The 16,251-nt window shown below is 48.2% G+C and overlaps 1 protein-coding gene across 1 annotated transcript; it reads right to left on the reverse strand.

The window, feature by feature from the left end:
- Positions 1-10,112: 10,112 nt before the first annotated feature.
- LOC120928145 (olfactory receptor 11A1-like) lies at positions 10,113-11,120 on the reverse strand. Its single transcript, XM_040339258.1, has one exon. The coding sequence runs from the start codon at positions 11,118-11,120 to the stop codon at positions 10,113-10,115; it is 1,008 nt and encodes a 335-aa protein (XP_040195192.1).
- Between the last annotated feature and the right edge of the window lie 5,131 nt (positions 11,121-16,251).

Genomic DNA, 16,251 nt, shown 5'->3' on the forward strand with positions numbered 1-16,251 from the left:
AAAATTACAGGAAGGTGAGGTTGGTTTGCAGGAGTTGCGGACACCTAGGCCCCGTACACACGTCCGAGAAACTCGACGGGCAAAACACATAGTTTTGCTCGTCGAGTTCCTTGTGAAGCCGCCAAGGATCTTGCTGAGCCAACTTTTCCCATTGACTAACGAGGAAATAGAGAACATGTTCTCTTTTTGGCCCGACGAGATCCTTGTCGGTTTCCTCGGCGAAAAGTGTACACACGACCGGTTTTCTCGGCAGAATACGTCTCCCATCGAGTTTCTGGCTCAATTCTGCAGAGAAAACCGGTCGTGTGTACGGGGCCTTATAGTATTCTATACAGCCATCTGTTAAAGAGATTGGTTATTGGGCAGAAGTTTGCTTTAGAGGATTGTAACAAATGAACAGCTCTTGCAGAAGTAATACAGAATTATGAACGTTCGGTACAAACACTTCACACTATCAGAGATAAAGGATAAAAGTACGTAAAACAGTAAAGAAAATTCACAGAGTATGTTTCACGTGAGGTATTATAAGGGAACGTTTAACTGAGTGTGCTTGGCACACTGTAAATTGGTGGGAAAGTGGAATTCAAATAGTTCGCCCTAGCACACTGTAAATTGGTGGGAAAGTGGAATTCAAATAGTTCGCCCTAGCAGGATATTTTTTTTTTTTTTTTTGTATTTTGTGCGTGTACTCGAGAGAGGAGCCGGACTGCAGGAGTTGGGAGTAGGCAGGCCTCCCCCAGAGGCAATCTGCCACCTTTCTCCATGCCCCGGGTGGCAATGGCGGGTGTGTGAGGGGGTCCTCCCACACAGCACGCCCTACCTGCTCCGCTTTGAAGCCCAACGGGGCAGAGGGACTCCCTATAAGGGAGTGAGAGGATCTAGCCCGCTCAACCAGCCACGTTAGTCCTTCGCCTCTCTTTTTTAGAGACCGCGTGGTCAAAGTGCGTGCATGTTAACCCAATTTAGATTGCGTGTAAGGCCTCGTACACACGACAGAGTTTCTCGGCAGAATTCACCGAGAAACTCGGTCAAAACCCGGATTCTGCCGAGAAACTCTGTCGTCTGTACAGTTTTGGCTCGATGGAGCCGCCGAGGAGCTCGACGAGAAAATAGAGAACATGTTCTCTATTTTCTCGTTGTTCAATGGGAGAAGGCGGCCCGCCGAGCTCCTCGGCGGCTTCATCCCAAAACTCGACGAGGAACTCGACGTGCCAAGCACGTCGAGTTCCTCTGTCGTGTGTACGGGGCCTCAGTGTGGTGTTTTTTTTGTGGGAGGGGGGTGGGCGTACTAAACGCAGGCTTACCTCGCATAGCACACCCACCGGGAGCCGGGCTGAGACCACCAAACTCAATTCACATGTAGCAGAGACCGGGATCCGAACCCCTAGCTGCAGAGGTGAATGGCTTATCAGCGCAGTGCCAATCGTGTTGAGCCACCGCAGCTCCCTCAGCAGGATATTTCTAAGCTGGGGACAAGAAACCTTTGGGTATCTGTTTTTTTCAGTTGACGTTGTGGAGGAGGAGATGAATAGGTGTAGCAGCACTGGTGAACGGAGTGAACCACAACTGCGGTTAGCAAGGAATTCAATGCGATTCTCTATGCGACAACTCATTATTGGGCCCCAGGCATCACTCCTCGTAACAGGAGTTAGGGGGATCTATACATCATCTCTGTGTCACATAAAGAAAGGCGTTGAGCTACTAAGCATGGACGCATTACAACATGCGACCAAGGCTTAGCGATTAAAATTATAGGGCCAAATCCTCAAAAGAGATACTCCGGCGTAAGCCGTCGTATCTCTGGTTCTAACTTTGGAACTGATCCTCAGAAGCAGTTTTCCAAAGTTAGGCAGAAGATCCGACATCTGTAAGGGACTTACACTGCCGGATCTTAGGATGCAGTACCGCATCCGCCACTGGGGGCATTTCGAGTCGAAATGCCTCTTCTGGTATGCAAATTAGCACTTAGGGCGATCCTCAAAGCTTTTGTGCCTAGTTTTTTCGCCGTAAGTGTTAGTTTGCCTGGTGTAAAACTAGGGCTGCTTTTACAAAGTGTAAAGTTAGTCACACCTTGTAAAGGCCCATTCAAGCGACGGCATTTGGTATGCATTCCCGAGGGAGAACTCCACGGCAATTTGTAAATTCCAAACCGGCATGGGTTCCCCCCCAGGAGCATACCAGGCCCTTAGGTCTGTTATGGGTTGTAAGGAGACCCCCCCTCCGCCGAAAAATCGACGTAGGGGGTCCCCCTACAATCCATACCAGACCCGTATCCAAAGCACGCTACCCGGCCAGTCAGGAATGGGAGTGGGGACGAGCGAGCGCCCCCCCCCCTCCTGAGCCGTGCCAGGCCGCATGCCCTCAACATGGGGGGGTTGGGTGCTCTGGGGCAGGGGGGCGCACTGCGGGCCCCCCCACCCCAGAGCACCCTGTCCCCATGTTAATGAGGACAGGACCTCTTCCCGACAACCCTTGCCGTTGGTTGTCGGGGTCTGCGGGAGGGGGCTTATCGGAATCTGGGAGTCCCCTTTAATAAGGGGGCCCCCAGATACCGGCCCCCCACCCTAAGTGAATGGATATGGGGTACATCGTACCCCTATCCATTCACCTGGAGGCAAAAAGTAAAAGGTAGTAAACACACAACACAAGGCTTTTTAAAATAATTTATTATTCTGCTCCGGATGCCCCCCCTGTCTTCGTTATTAGCTCAATTACCAGGGGGGGCTTCTTCTTCCACTCTCCGGGGGTCTTCTCCGCTCTCCGGGGGGGGGGTTTCTTCTTCCGCTCTCCGAGGGGGGCTTCTCCGGACTCCGGGGGGCTTCTTCCATCTTCTCCCCTCTTCCGCTGTTGACTCGGCGAACCCCGGTTCTTCTGGAGATGTCCGGTGCCTTCTTCTTCAGCGCTGGCTGCCTGCTATCTGTGTGTGTTAGCTCAATTTCTAACAGGCAGCCAGCGCGGTCTTCTGTGACGTCATCTTCTTCTCTTCTGTTCTTCCGATCTTGCCTCGTCGCCTCTTGTCACTGTAATGATGGAAGCGCGCCTTGCATCCCATTTATATAGGCATCACCGTCCCATCATGCTCCGGCAGGTACCGACGTGGTGGGTGCCTACCCACGTGCACCCACCACGTGGGTACCTACCGGAGCATGATGGGACGGTGATGCCTATATAAATGGGATGCACGGCGCGCTTCCATCATTACAGCGACAAGAGGCGACGAGGCAAGATCGGAAGAACAGAAGAGAAGAAGATGACGTCACAGAAGACCGCGCTGGCTGCCTGTTACTAATTGAGCTAACACACACAGATAGCAGGCAGCCAGCGCTGAAGAAGAAGGCACCGGACATCTCCAGAAGAACCGGGGTTCGCCGAGTCAACAGCGGAAGAGGGGAGAAGATGGAAGAAGCCCCCTCGGAGAGCGGAAGAAGAAACCCCCCCCCCGGAGAGCGGAGAAGACCCCCGGAGAGTGGAAGAAGAAGCCCCCCCTGGTAATTGAGCTAATAACGAAGACAGGGGGGGCATCCGGAGCAGAATAATAAATTATTTTAAAAAGCCTTGTGTTGTGTGTTTACTACCTTTTACTTTTTGCCTCCAGGTGAATGGATAGGGGTACGATGTACCCCATATCCATTCACTTAGGGTGGGGGGCCGGTATCTGGGGGCCCCCTTATTAAAGGGGACTCCCAGATTCCGATAAGCCCCCTCCCGCAGACCCCGACAACCAACGGCAAGGGTTGTCGGGAAGAGGTCCTGTCCTCATCAACATGGGGACAGGGTGCTCTGGGGTGGGCTGGGGCCCGCAGTGCGCCCCCCTGCCCCAGAGCACACAACCCCCCCATGTTGAGGGCACGCGGCCTGGCACGGCTCAGGAGGGGGGGGGGCGCTCGCTCGTCCCCACTCCCTTCCTGGCCGGCCGGGTAGCGTGCTTTGGATACGGGTCTGGTATGGATTGTAGGGGGACCCCCTACGTCAATTTTTCGGCGTGGGGGGGTCTCCTTACAACCCATAACAGACCTAAGGGCCTGGTATGCTCCTGGGGGGGGGAACCCATGCCGTTTTTTTCTTTGAAAATTGGCATGGAGTTCTCCCTCTCAGGAATGCATGCTGAGCGACGCTGTCATTTTTTAAAATAATTATTTGTTTTCCCGGCGCGTCTTTTTTTTTTCTCCCGTCGCAACTTTAGTGTCCCGTCGCAATCCACAAAGCCGCCCGGCGTCAATTACGTTCGCGCGCTGCACGTCGGGAAAATTACGTCACACGCATGCGCAGTACGGCCGGCGCGGGAGCGCGCCTCATTTAAATTGTAAACGCCCCCCGGAGCGGAGGAACGCCTTACGACGGCGGCACTTAAGTTACACGGCTTGAAATTTTTACGTAAGTGCTTTGTGGATCAGGCACTTAGGTAAAAACTTTAAGTCAGTGTAACTTAACTGCTGAAAGTTAAGTTACGCTGCCTGGCTGAGGATTTGGCCCATAGTTCCAAAAAGTTGCAGTGCACAATTGTACACTAGTGATTATGAGTATTACGTAGCGTCATGCATTAGGCGATTTAAGGGAGAAGGTATACAATACATCAACCATTAGCATAGGAAGTTTAGGCGAACATGTTCCGCAACTTTAGGGCATGGGCCCATATACAAGTAGCACTTTATGTCAGCACGTAGTAAATATGAGTTGAAGTAACAACTAATAGTTGCGTATGAGAGGCAATATAGCTCAGGTACTTTGAGAATACATATAGTAATACACAAGTTGTACTGGCAACTACTGTAATTGTAACGTATGAGAGGCAATATAGCTCAGGTACTTTGAGAGTACTTGTAGTAACTAAGAGTTGCAGTTATAAGTAGTAGTTATATATGAGAGGTGAATATAGCTCAGGGTATTTGCATGTAGATGTGCCGTTAACATATTCCTTAGCAGACAGTCCTATAACACAACAGTACATCCTAGATATGTTGAGCAGCTGAAGACATGATAAGCAATAGCAATAATATAGCTGGTATATAGGTAGCAGGTCTTGCTATAGCACTATAAGTAACAGACTGGCAACTTATCCGTTTTGCAGGCTTCAGTATAGCACCCTCTAGTGCTAGACTAATGTAGGTAAACTTGTTTTTGTGACTCATGGTAGTTGTTAGAGTCTGTAATTGGATCGGGTTCAGGGGTGGACTGACCATTGAGTCACTCGGGGACTGCCCGAGGGCCCCATGCCACTAGGGGCCCCATCAGGGATGCTAGGCTCAGTAAAACCAGGGACAGTATGTAAAAATCTATGTTTGTTTTACATCTGTCCCTTATATGTCCGAAACCGACATGCTTTTGATGTGAAAATCCTGCGATTTTAGCTGCCCCACCTCTGCACTGCCTCCTGGCGTGGTGGCCATCTGTAAGCCCAGGAGCCCCATAATCTTCTATTGCCCGGGGGCCCCATAAGTTGTCAGTCCGCCCCTGATCGGGTTACTGTTGGTCTGTACAGGTCAGGCCTCGGATACCTTCCCCTGGTTCTGGAATCTTGGAGAAGCTTCTGGAAGCTAGTGGCAGAGCCCAGGAGATGCAATCCTGCATACTTGAGGTAATCTGGTCAATATTCAGGCAGAAGACCTTGGCAGAGTTGCTGGATCAGCCCTTAAATATTGTTGAGCCTGGCTAGCAGGGGAGTCGGGTAGAAGATGAAGTGGGGAAGCTGTCATGTGGCCTGGGAGGGGACCACTTGTTGAGGGGGGTTGTGCCTCCAGGCTGGGAGCTGGGAAAGGAAGAAGTACAGAGGGATCTCTACTATCCTATGTTCTCAGTTGGGAGACACCCTGGCTTTCAAGGAAGGACCTGTACAGTAGGAGTCCTGAACAGTAGTCTCTTCTGGGACAGCAGGATTTTTGGGGACAGTGTGGATACTTCTACCTTCCCCAGGGCCAGAAAGGGTTAAAGCTGCTGGATGTAATGTTTAGCAAGCTTTTCTGGGACTATGCTAGCAAGCTGTGACCCAATCTTTGCCAAGTTCATAAAGACTGTTTTTAAGAGAATACAGTCAATTGAATTTTAATTTCTCGGAATCACATAGAGAAGGAAGTATTCATCATCATTGTTCTTCAAGTCAAATTGGGCATCCCATAAATCCCATACCCTAGCCAAGTTGTTTTCCCCAATAAAACAACAAAAGCAAGTTCACAAGTTCTGGGACAGTTTCCTTGTCTTGGGAAATGCATGTTGTCTGGCCGTGCAGAAATAGGGGAACCCAAGATCCAGCGGCTCCTACAGGGGTAGCGCTACACACACAGGCCCAGATTCTCAAAGGAGATACGACGGCGTATCTCCAGATACGCCGTTGTATCTCTGAGTCTGAGCGGTCGTATCTATGCGCCTGATTCTTAGAATCAGTTACGCATAGATTTCTATTAGATCCGACCCGCGTAAGTCTCTTACGCCGTCGGATCTTAACTGCATATTTACGCTGATTTACGCTTAGAAATATGTAAATCAGCTAGATACGCGAATTCACGTTTACGTTGTTTGTGTAAGTCGTCCGTGAATGGGGCTGGACATCATTTACATTCACGTCGAAACCAATATGTCCTTGCGGCGTACTTTGGAGCAATGCACACTGGGATATTCCACGGGCGGCGCATGCGCCGTTCGTGAAAAACGTCAATCACGTCGGGTCACAAGTTATTTACATAAAACACGCCCCCCTGTTCCACATTTGAATTAGGCGGGCTTACGCCGGCCTATTTACGCTACGCCGTCGCAACTTACGGAGCAAGTGCTTTGAGAATACTGCACTTGCCCGTATAATTTGCGGAGGCGTAGCGTAAATAGGATACGCTACGCCGGAACAAAGATACGCTTTTCTACGAGAATCTGGCCCCAACACTCAAAAAATGTACCCAAAAGAATGACTAGGTTGAGACATGTGACTAAATTGCCATAGCTCTGAGAAATGATCCAAGTTTGGATTTGACAGGTGGTGAGGAGGTGATACGATGCCTTCCCACCTCTTGATTTAACCCCATAATTGAGGAACCAGCGCACTGCATTCCTTCCTATTAACTTTCGTGGGCCAAGTTTGCTGGTGGTACTGCCTGCTGAACGTCACATTTTTTGTCATGGGTGCGATGCAAAGCATTGCAACAGTGGCATGTGAGCACCGCCATCTGCTGTCTGAAGGGGATGTGGACAATGGATGCCAAAAATGCATCTCAACCGTTTGTTCTTAAAGCGGATTAATATGCAAGTTATTGTCATAAAAAGTGTTTGGGGACCTGGGTCCTGGCCAGGGGACACGTATCAATGCAAAAAAGTTTTAAAAACTGTTGTTTTTTCAGGAGCAGTGATTTTTAATAATGCTAAAAGTGAAATATTCTGTAGCGCTACCCCCGAAGGAGCCGCTGGTTGTTTTAGGATCTACTCTCTTTGACTTGGCTCACCCCTATCTAATTCACTCGAACCCTCCCTTGACACATCAGAAGTCTGGTATTTCAGGGTATTGTGACCTCTGCTTGGCTGGGGGTCACAATAGCAGGCACACAACATGCAGTAACAATATGGCAATAGTATTACCTGTTCTCTTTGGATGGTCCCTCCAGACTAGAAAATACACTCCACACAGTTGATATATTTAAATAAGAAAAGATAAGTTTAATTTATGTGAACTTGGCAAACAGGCTTAGATTTACTTCACAAGCAAACAACTGGCAGGTAATGACTCACTGTGATTCAGTAAGGGCCCTTATTGGAATCAGCAATTTGTATCAGCAGATAAAAACCTAAACTAAAGAATGGTACCATTCACTTAACTAAACTAGGCAGTCTATGCTCGCGAGCGCCCTCTAGCGGGCAGTCCTGTAAACAGTTGGAGCTCACGTTGCGGCCGGTTGGTGCACTTTAAATTTATAATCCACAAGTGGCATTTGATGAATGAAGCTACACAACAAAGTATCTAGAACAGCAAACGTTGGTGAACTGATCGCCCGCCAGCGTCAGTCACTTCTATGAACACTTAAACGGTTAGTAAGACCTCCAAGTCTCAGCGGGAGGCCAACATGTGTCTCCGGCCTGTGAGGTGGCACTAAGGTGTCTGTTTGAAGGGGAAACTAGAAGTTGAGCGTGTGTTCTCTCACCCGACAGGCCGATCCGCCTGAATTCTCCTCAGATGGCGCGTTGATAGAACATTGCTCCGCAGCACAAGGATCCTGGACGAGGGTGCTCCACTGTTTCAGTTGTCAGCTGGGCTGCCTCTTCGATCTCCGGAAACACTGGCTGGTTGCTGGAGTCTTGCTTCCTTCTGGATGGCTGGTCTCTCGGTGGGTTTAGGCTCAGGCTTCTGGCCTAACAGCACAGCTGTGTTGTGTCAGCAGCTCCACAGAGGAGAAGAATGCAGGTCCCGAGAGAGCGAAAACAGCCACTCCCTTTCCTTAAGTAACCTCCCCCATAAGTCTGTGCGGAGGTGTCACATGTTCAAGTGACGCAGGGCATTGTGGGATGTGTAGTCTGTTTCTCCTAAGTCAATGGAGTCCATATCTCCTGCTACTTGCAGTCCCACAATCCATCACTTTCTTAAAGGTATCTTACATATTTACAAGCAAGAATAAAGTTCCAGCGGGAATGGCCTGTCATTAGACTCCGACAGGATGACCCCGCTACAATTCCTTTAAATTTCGTACCTGGGGGGGGGTGTATAGTATGCCTTAAAGTAGCGCATGTTTCCCATATTAGAACAGTCCCTGCACAAAATAAAATTTCTAAAAGAAAAAAAGTAATTTAAAACTACTCACGGCTATAATGAATTGTCAGGTCCCAGCAATACAGATACAATTCATAAAAAAAAAACAGCATGGGGTCCCCCCCAGTCCATTACCAGGCCCTTTGGGTCTAGTATGAATATTAACCACTTAACCCCCGGACCATATTGCTGCCCAAAGACCAGAGTACTTTTTGTGATTCTGGACTGCGTCGCTTTAACTGACAATTGCGCGGTCGTGCGACGTGGCTCCCAAACAAAATTGGCGTCCTTTTTTTCCCACAAATAGAGCTTTCTTTTGGTGGTATTTGATCACCTCTGCGATTTTCATTTTTTGCGCTATAAACAAAAATAGAGCGACAATTTTGAAAAAAAAAAATGTTTTTTACTTTTTGCTGTAATAAATATCCCCCAAAAATATATAAAAAAACATTTTTTTTCCTCAGTTTAGGCCGATACGTATTCTTCTACCTATTTTTCGTAAAAAAAATCACAATAAGCGTTTATTGATTGGTTTGCGCAAAAGTTATAGCGTTTACAAAATAGGGGGTATTTTTATGTAATTTTTCTTAATATATTTTTTTACTAGTAATGGCGGACACTTCGGACACTTTTGACACATTTTTGGGGCCATTGGCATTTTTATAGCGATCAGTGCTATAAAAATGCATTGGATTACTATAAAAATGCCACTGGCAGGGAAGGGGTTAACACTAGGGGGCGGGGAAGGGGTTAAGTATGTTCCCTCTGTGTGTTCTTACTGTGAGGGGGGTGGCCTCACTAGGGGAAACACTGATCCTCGGTTCATACATTGTATGAACGGAAGATCAGCATTTCCCCCGCTGACAGGACCGGGAGCTGTGTGTTTACACACACAGCTCCCGTTCCCTGCTCTGTACCGAGCGATCGCATGTGCCCGGCGGCGATCGCACCCGCCGGGCACACGCACGGGAGTCTGGTGGCGGCTAAAAGAGAGGACGTATAGCTACGGGCTCTCGCCTAGGAGAGCCGACCTGCCGCCGTATAATGACGGTGGCTGGTCGGCTAGTAGTTAAGGGGAACCCTGATCCAAAATTTTAAAAAAAAGCGTGGGGGTCCCCCCAAATTTCATACCAGGCCCTTCAGGTCCCCATCCCCACCATGAACATAAAGCTCATCCCTAATGATGACACACATCTCCCAGGAGCAGTAGCAAGCAGAGGCGCCAAGGGAAGTGATGTAATGAGCCTAGGAGAGAAAGGAGGAAGATTTCAATGGACCACATTGCAACAGGCATCAAGAGGAGAGTAAAAAAATATATATATCCAAGTCTAAATAAGTCCTATAGTTTCCCAACAGCACAACTTATTTTCATGAAATTATCCTGTGCATCATTTCAGTGTACTTCTTTATGTTTAACAATTTTGACAAATTTGGAAGATAATTTCATCTGAAAGTTTGGCCATTTTGGCCCCTCATTTAGTATCTGTAAATATTGAACAACTTTCATTTTCAAGGCATGTGTTCGAATTCCATATATCAGAGGGTTAAGGAGTGGTGGGAACACGAGGGGTGTCACAGAGAGGAGAACATGGGCCATAAGAGGGAGGTTTACTGCCTCTAGTCGGTACCTCAAAAAAACAAATAAAAATCCCATCAAAAATATGGAAAAGTTGAGTAAATGCGTCACCAAGGTGTGGATGGCTTTCTGACGGGACTCTTTGGAGATTCGCAGGCAGACAATAAATATCCTGAAGTAGGAGAAGACAGTAACCAAAATAGTAATGGAAAAGTAAGAGGAGGTTACAACAGCTGTATAAATTCTATTCACTAAAGCGTCCAGGCAAGACAGGACAATGAAAGACATGTTGTCACAATAAATACTGTTAATTTTATTCCCACAAAGAGAAAGACGCCACGCCATAAGAATAGTTATGAATACAAAGATGAAGGCTGTGACCCAACATGTAGCAGTGATCCTCAGGACCTTGGCATTGGTCATCAAGGTGGAATATTGAAGAGGTTGACATATTGCCAAGTAACGGTCGTAGGCCATAACTGTAAAAGTGCTCATTTCTAACAATGCAAAAGTGGTAATACAAAAAGCTTGGATCAGACACTCGCTATGAGAAATCGTCTTCGAGGAGGTGATCAAGTCAACTATCAGTTTTGGAAAAAATGAGGAGCTTCCGAAAATCCCGTTGAAGACCAGGCTGGCTATGAGAATGTACATAGGTTCATGGAGGGTCTTTTCCTTCAGCACCACCAGCACAATGATGCTATTTATCATCAGAGTAAAGAGATAGATCACCGTAAAAAATGGGAAGTAGAGATATTTTTGCATCTCCATCTCTACCAGCCCCAGGAGCACGAAACTACCGCTGACGTTGGCTACGATCTCCATCTTTGGCTACTATCTGTTAAAATCAAATAAATAGTTTAAATTAGTTTAACCACCTATTGTTCATAATAGATGAAAACATTCCACTAGAAGCTCAGTGCTCAAGAAAAGTCAGATGTAGACCAGTAGTGTATTTAGGTTTTGTGCTACCCTAGGCCTGACTAAACTTGTGCACCCCTTAATTTAAATATGACCCACCCCTTCCTGCCAAGGCCACACCCCTTTCTGTTTAAGACCTGACCTGAAATGTTTGCGTGGGGACACTAGTTCTTAGGGCCTGGGGGGGGGGGGCAATGGATTCTCTTAATTTGCATACATTTCCTCTCACTTCCTGTTTGGCTATGGGGCAGGAAGTGAAGGGAAATCTCTACAATGGGTCAGGGCTGGTAAGAAACTGACAGGGGCTATAACCCTCCCTTAATATATCCAAAATGAAACAAATAGTTCTACTTTAAGCACAAATTTCTGATAATTTTGTGGAGAGGACTAAGTGGATATAATGGTGCAGCAGAAACACATAGCAAAGTGAGGAAGGTTCGTGGTCCAGGATGCTAGGACAGTCAAAATTAGAAGCAGCCCCCCCCCCCCCCACAGTTGCGGATTGCCAGCCACCTGCATACCAGAAGCAGTGCCCAAGCACAAGCCGGTGGGGACTCTTTCCATGCAGTCCCCCTGCAAAGTGCTGCCGTAGGCCTGGGCTTTGTTGGCCTAGGCCAGGATGCAGCCTTGGATGTAGCACCCTCCTAGATAGGTGTTAGGATTTTGTGCTGGCTCACTATATACAGTGGAATTATGTCTATGTGTAACCAGTGAAGCTGATTTTGATTACCGTATTTATCGGCGTATACCGCGCACTTTTTTCCCCTTAAAATAAGGGGAAAATCGTGGGAGCGCGATATACGCCAATCCCCGCTTCCCGCACTGTGTTTGAATGCTGCCGCCAACATATACCCAGCGCAGTACACTCATGTACACTAGGCCAGGCTCGGCTCCCCTCGCGGTCACGCCCTGGTCGGAACAGGGCGTGACCGCGAGGGGAGCCGAGCCTGGCCGAGTGTACCCGAGTGTACTGCGCTCGGTATATGTCGGCGGCGGCGTTCAAACACAGCGCGGGAAGCGGGGATCGACTCAGAAACAGCTCGGGAGAAGCGGGGAGGACACCACCAGGGCCGCAGACGGACGCCGGACCGGACGCCGGGCAAGACACCAACGAGGGGCATTCAAACTGAGTATTTTCTTTTTTTCCTGAAATTTCCCTTCCAGGGATATAGGTCTGTTCAGTGTTTCAGCTGCTGCTGGTTTTACTACCCCCTCTTATTTCAATGGAGCTGTAGAATTCTCTGGAACATACAGTAGGTGTGGGGCAATGCAAATAGCAGCATGAATATTTATGCAGCCCTGGCCAATCCCAGGGAGCAGGGCCCTGAAGGCTGCTGGGAGTCTGCATAAATACTCTGACACACTGAGCTTTTGGCTCTTTACCTGCAGAGGGTCAGTCCAACCTGGATGGCTGCTGACCTGCAGGACAATGCTCCAATGTTCGTGAGGCCTCAGGTGAGCGACCTGAGGACTTGGGTGCTGAAGCTACAGAGAGCTGACTGAGATGCTGTCTGCTGAATATCGAATCTGGTATCACTGGAGCAAGGTGTTGGAAGGAGGCAACCAACTGTCCCTGGACATTTTGTGAGTATAGACTGCTATGAGAGATCTTAGAGACCTTTGGGCTGCTGCCACTCCTCTTGTGCTAGAGAGTCAATTGTGTGTTTGTCTGAATGGGGACATCACCTGGTGTCCTAAGGAGCTCAGTCTATTTTGTTCACTGTAAAGGGACTTTGAAGACGGAAGCCAGCATTTACCGGTAACTGTTTCCTCTAAAAAGTCAAGTCCACAGTTGCTAAAAACAAGGTGTCAGGAAGGCACTAACACTAGTACAGCTGAAGCATCTAGACATCCACAGCTGCGCATGCACAGGTGTGCGGGTGCCCGTTTTCCTGTGCACCCGCCGCTAATGTTGGCGCCAATGATACTATTTAAACGGCAGCACTTCAGTGCAGTGCTATTAGCTGTGTTCCTGCATCTGTTCCTGTTGTGACCATTGTTATTGACTTGGCTTGCCTTGACCTTGCTTGAATGCTTCCTGCCCTGACATTGGCCTGTCTCTAGATTTTCTCTGTCTCCTGTTAATCTGCTTGATTCTACGTTGCCGACCCCTGCTTGTCCTTGACCATTCTCTGTCCGCCTTACATGCCTGTATCTGACTGTCTGTTGCTGACCTGACTTGTCTGACCTTGCATCCAGTCATTGGCCAGCCATACTCTGCATTCTACCTGGTCCCTGCTGGTTCTTTACCTGCTGAGTGTTACCAATTCTGCTGCACCAGCCACCTGCTAGCTGCCCATCAAGCATCTGCTGCTTACCCAGTCCTGGGTCTGCTGCCATCCGTTGCTCCAGTGGTCTGAACTGTCCATGACAATGCACCTGTTACGGCAGCTGACAGAACATCTTACAGGCACTCATACCTCACGTGCTCTAGAGGCCACTGACGCAACACCAGTGGTCTCAGAAGCAGGCTGTAGGGTCTACCTGCCGCATTATAGGTATGTGGGGTGGTCCTTCAAGAGGAAGTAAACCCTGATGGGTTTTACTTCCTCTTTTGCTCCCTGCAAAGACTGCAAATGAAAAGCATAATGGGCTAGTATGCATGTGACACTTACCTGCAAAAGAATCCAGCGATGTCCCCTGTGTCGGCAGCATCCATCTTCTGGCCCCTCTTCCTTCCGGGCAGCAGACTCTGGCTCTGTGATTCGCCGGAGCCGTGTGACATCACTCCCATGCATGCGAATGGGAGCCGCCATTAACGGCACAGGCTAGGGAAGGAACAGCACTTAGTTTTGTTTCTTCCCCGCACATGCACCATTAACATTTTCAGCGGACTACAAGTGAAATATCTCCTAAACGGCGCACATAGGCTGCTCAGTAGGCCACCCAGGAGGTCGCCATTGCCCCTGTGGAATGTGCCTTCAAGCCCTCAGGTATTTGTGTTTGACTGTGAGTAAGCCTTTTTGATGGTCTTCACCAGCCATGCTGCGATGGTGCGAGAGGTTGCCGCTTGCCCTCTCCTAAAGCCACGTGAGATGACCATGTGGTTATCGAGAGGTAGGCTAGGATGTTGGTTCTTACATTCAGTGGATGTGGTTCCCCTTGTTCTGTGGAGAAATCAGGAAGGTTTATCTCCTGATTGAAGTGGAAGGAGGATGATACCATTGGGGTTAATTGATCAGATGGTCTTAAGACTACTTTGTCTGGGTAGATGATTAGGTATGGCTCTTTCGCCAATAGAGCCTGCATCTCTGAACCACTTGTAGCGCCCTGCTCCTGAAGAACAGGCGCTGCTTTAAATTTAGTGGGGTCTAAGCTGTTATTTGGCTCAGACCAGAATAATTAATGGCAAATGTAGCCTCTGTCCTAGCCATGACTGTGCTGGGAGTATCCACCATTGATCGCCTGGGGGTGTTATTACCATCCCAGGCCAAGGGTGGCAGCAGCCTGGATATGGTGTATTGAGTGTCCCCCTCAGCAACTAATCAGTGTTAGTGGTTGCCCCGCTGTGCATGCTGGGGAGGGGTACTTAAGGGGCAGGGGTGCGCATTGTGAATCCTAGATCCGGGGCCACTTTGCCCTGGGGCTGCGGCTTCGTTTGGTGGGCCCAGTTGTCTGGTTGGGGCCTGTACCGCAAAGGTGATCCTGTGCTGTCCGTCCTGAGGGAGGAAGCCGCTTGATGAAGGAGACAAGGGGAGGACCTATCCTGGTAAGGACCATGCAAGAGACTGGTACCTTGGGAGAAGGCCTGGAAACTTCATCTAAGGATGCACCGTACACCGAGAGGCCTGACAGTGTCACCTGTTGGATCTCAAAGTTCCAGTGAAGCAAAGCTTCCAATGGTGAAGTCCGTAAAACCAATTTATTAAAAAGTGCTCACAAATCCTCAATCATTGTACTCACATCACTCAACAATCACGTAGGCACTTCAATCAAAAAGCTCTCTAACGAAAGAGACTTGTAGTGGTAGGTTAGGTATTATGGTCACGGCAGACCCAAAACAACCAGCAGATCTCACCCTCCACTTGCTCGTTCACTTCCCCAGCTGGAACAGCTTCACCCTCGGCGGTGATACTACGTTCAGGAATCACAAAAGTTTGCCCTGCAGGCCCCGCCCAGACATGTTTCGTCACTTTGGACTTTTTCAATGGAAATCATTGGAAGCACTCTCATTTATTTTTCATGTGCATTTGATTTTCTTGTGATCACCGGTGGAATTGCCTATTAACCCTGGTGGGTTATCAAGCTATTATGCCGATAATGTGAGTGCTAGGCATATCGTTTTGGTGAGTTTTATTCTTTTGGGAATGGATTCACGAGCACAAGAGGTGTGGTGGAAAGTTTACATCAAGATATTATTTGCCGATAAATGAAAATTTAAACCACTTGGATATTTGTGCAATTTTTGGGCATTTTGTTTGACGTATTATTTTCTGCTGTTTGTGTTTTGTTTGATTTACGTGTATGAACACAGATCACTTATATGCACTATACATTTACTTTCACGTGGTGATTTAGTATATATAAGTTTCTTCAGTTATATATATATTATGGTAAATTTAATCATTTCTCATAATTTATTAATTTAGTACTGTTTTTTCAAAAAACAGAGCGCTACTATTCTTTTCTTTTAAGGATTCACTTAAGGATTCACTTTTCACACACGGGCAACCAATGCAAGGTATTCTTAATCGGGGTGATATGGTCTCTCCTACCAGCACCCGTAAGTAACCTTGCTGTGGCGTTCTGAATTAGTTGGAGTCTATGCATGATCTGTTTAGGTAGGCCAAGGTACCAGTGACCCTTTAAGACTGGTAATTGTTGCATGGATGAGAGCGATCTTATCCAAGTTATCATCCAGATAGTAGAAAAGGGCCCGCAGGAGCTTTAGGCGGAGGTGGCATGAACTCACCACTCCACTCACCTGAGGGTTCAGAGTCAATCTGGAATCCAAGATAAGCCCCATCTGCATACACATGGAACTGTAGACGGTGGCGTCGGATCAGGTTGGTCAATGATCTCATATAGATGTTAA

Source organism: Rana temporaria, chromosome 2, assembly GCF_905171775.1.
Source record: "Rana temporaria chromosome 2, aRanTem1.1, whole genome shotgun sequence".
NCBI classification, from domain to species: domain Eukaryota; kingdom Metazoa; phylum Chordata; class Amphibia; order Anura; family Ranidae; genus Rana; species Rana temporaria.

Excerpts from the sequence above, each read along its gene's own strand:
- LOC120928145 (XM_040339258.1), bottom strand. The coding sequence starts at position 11,120 with ATGGAGATCGTAGCCAACGTCAGCGGTAGTTTCGTGCTCCTGGGGCTG.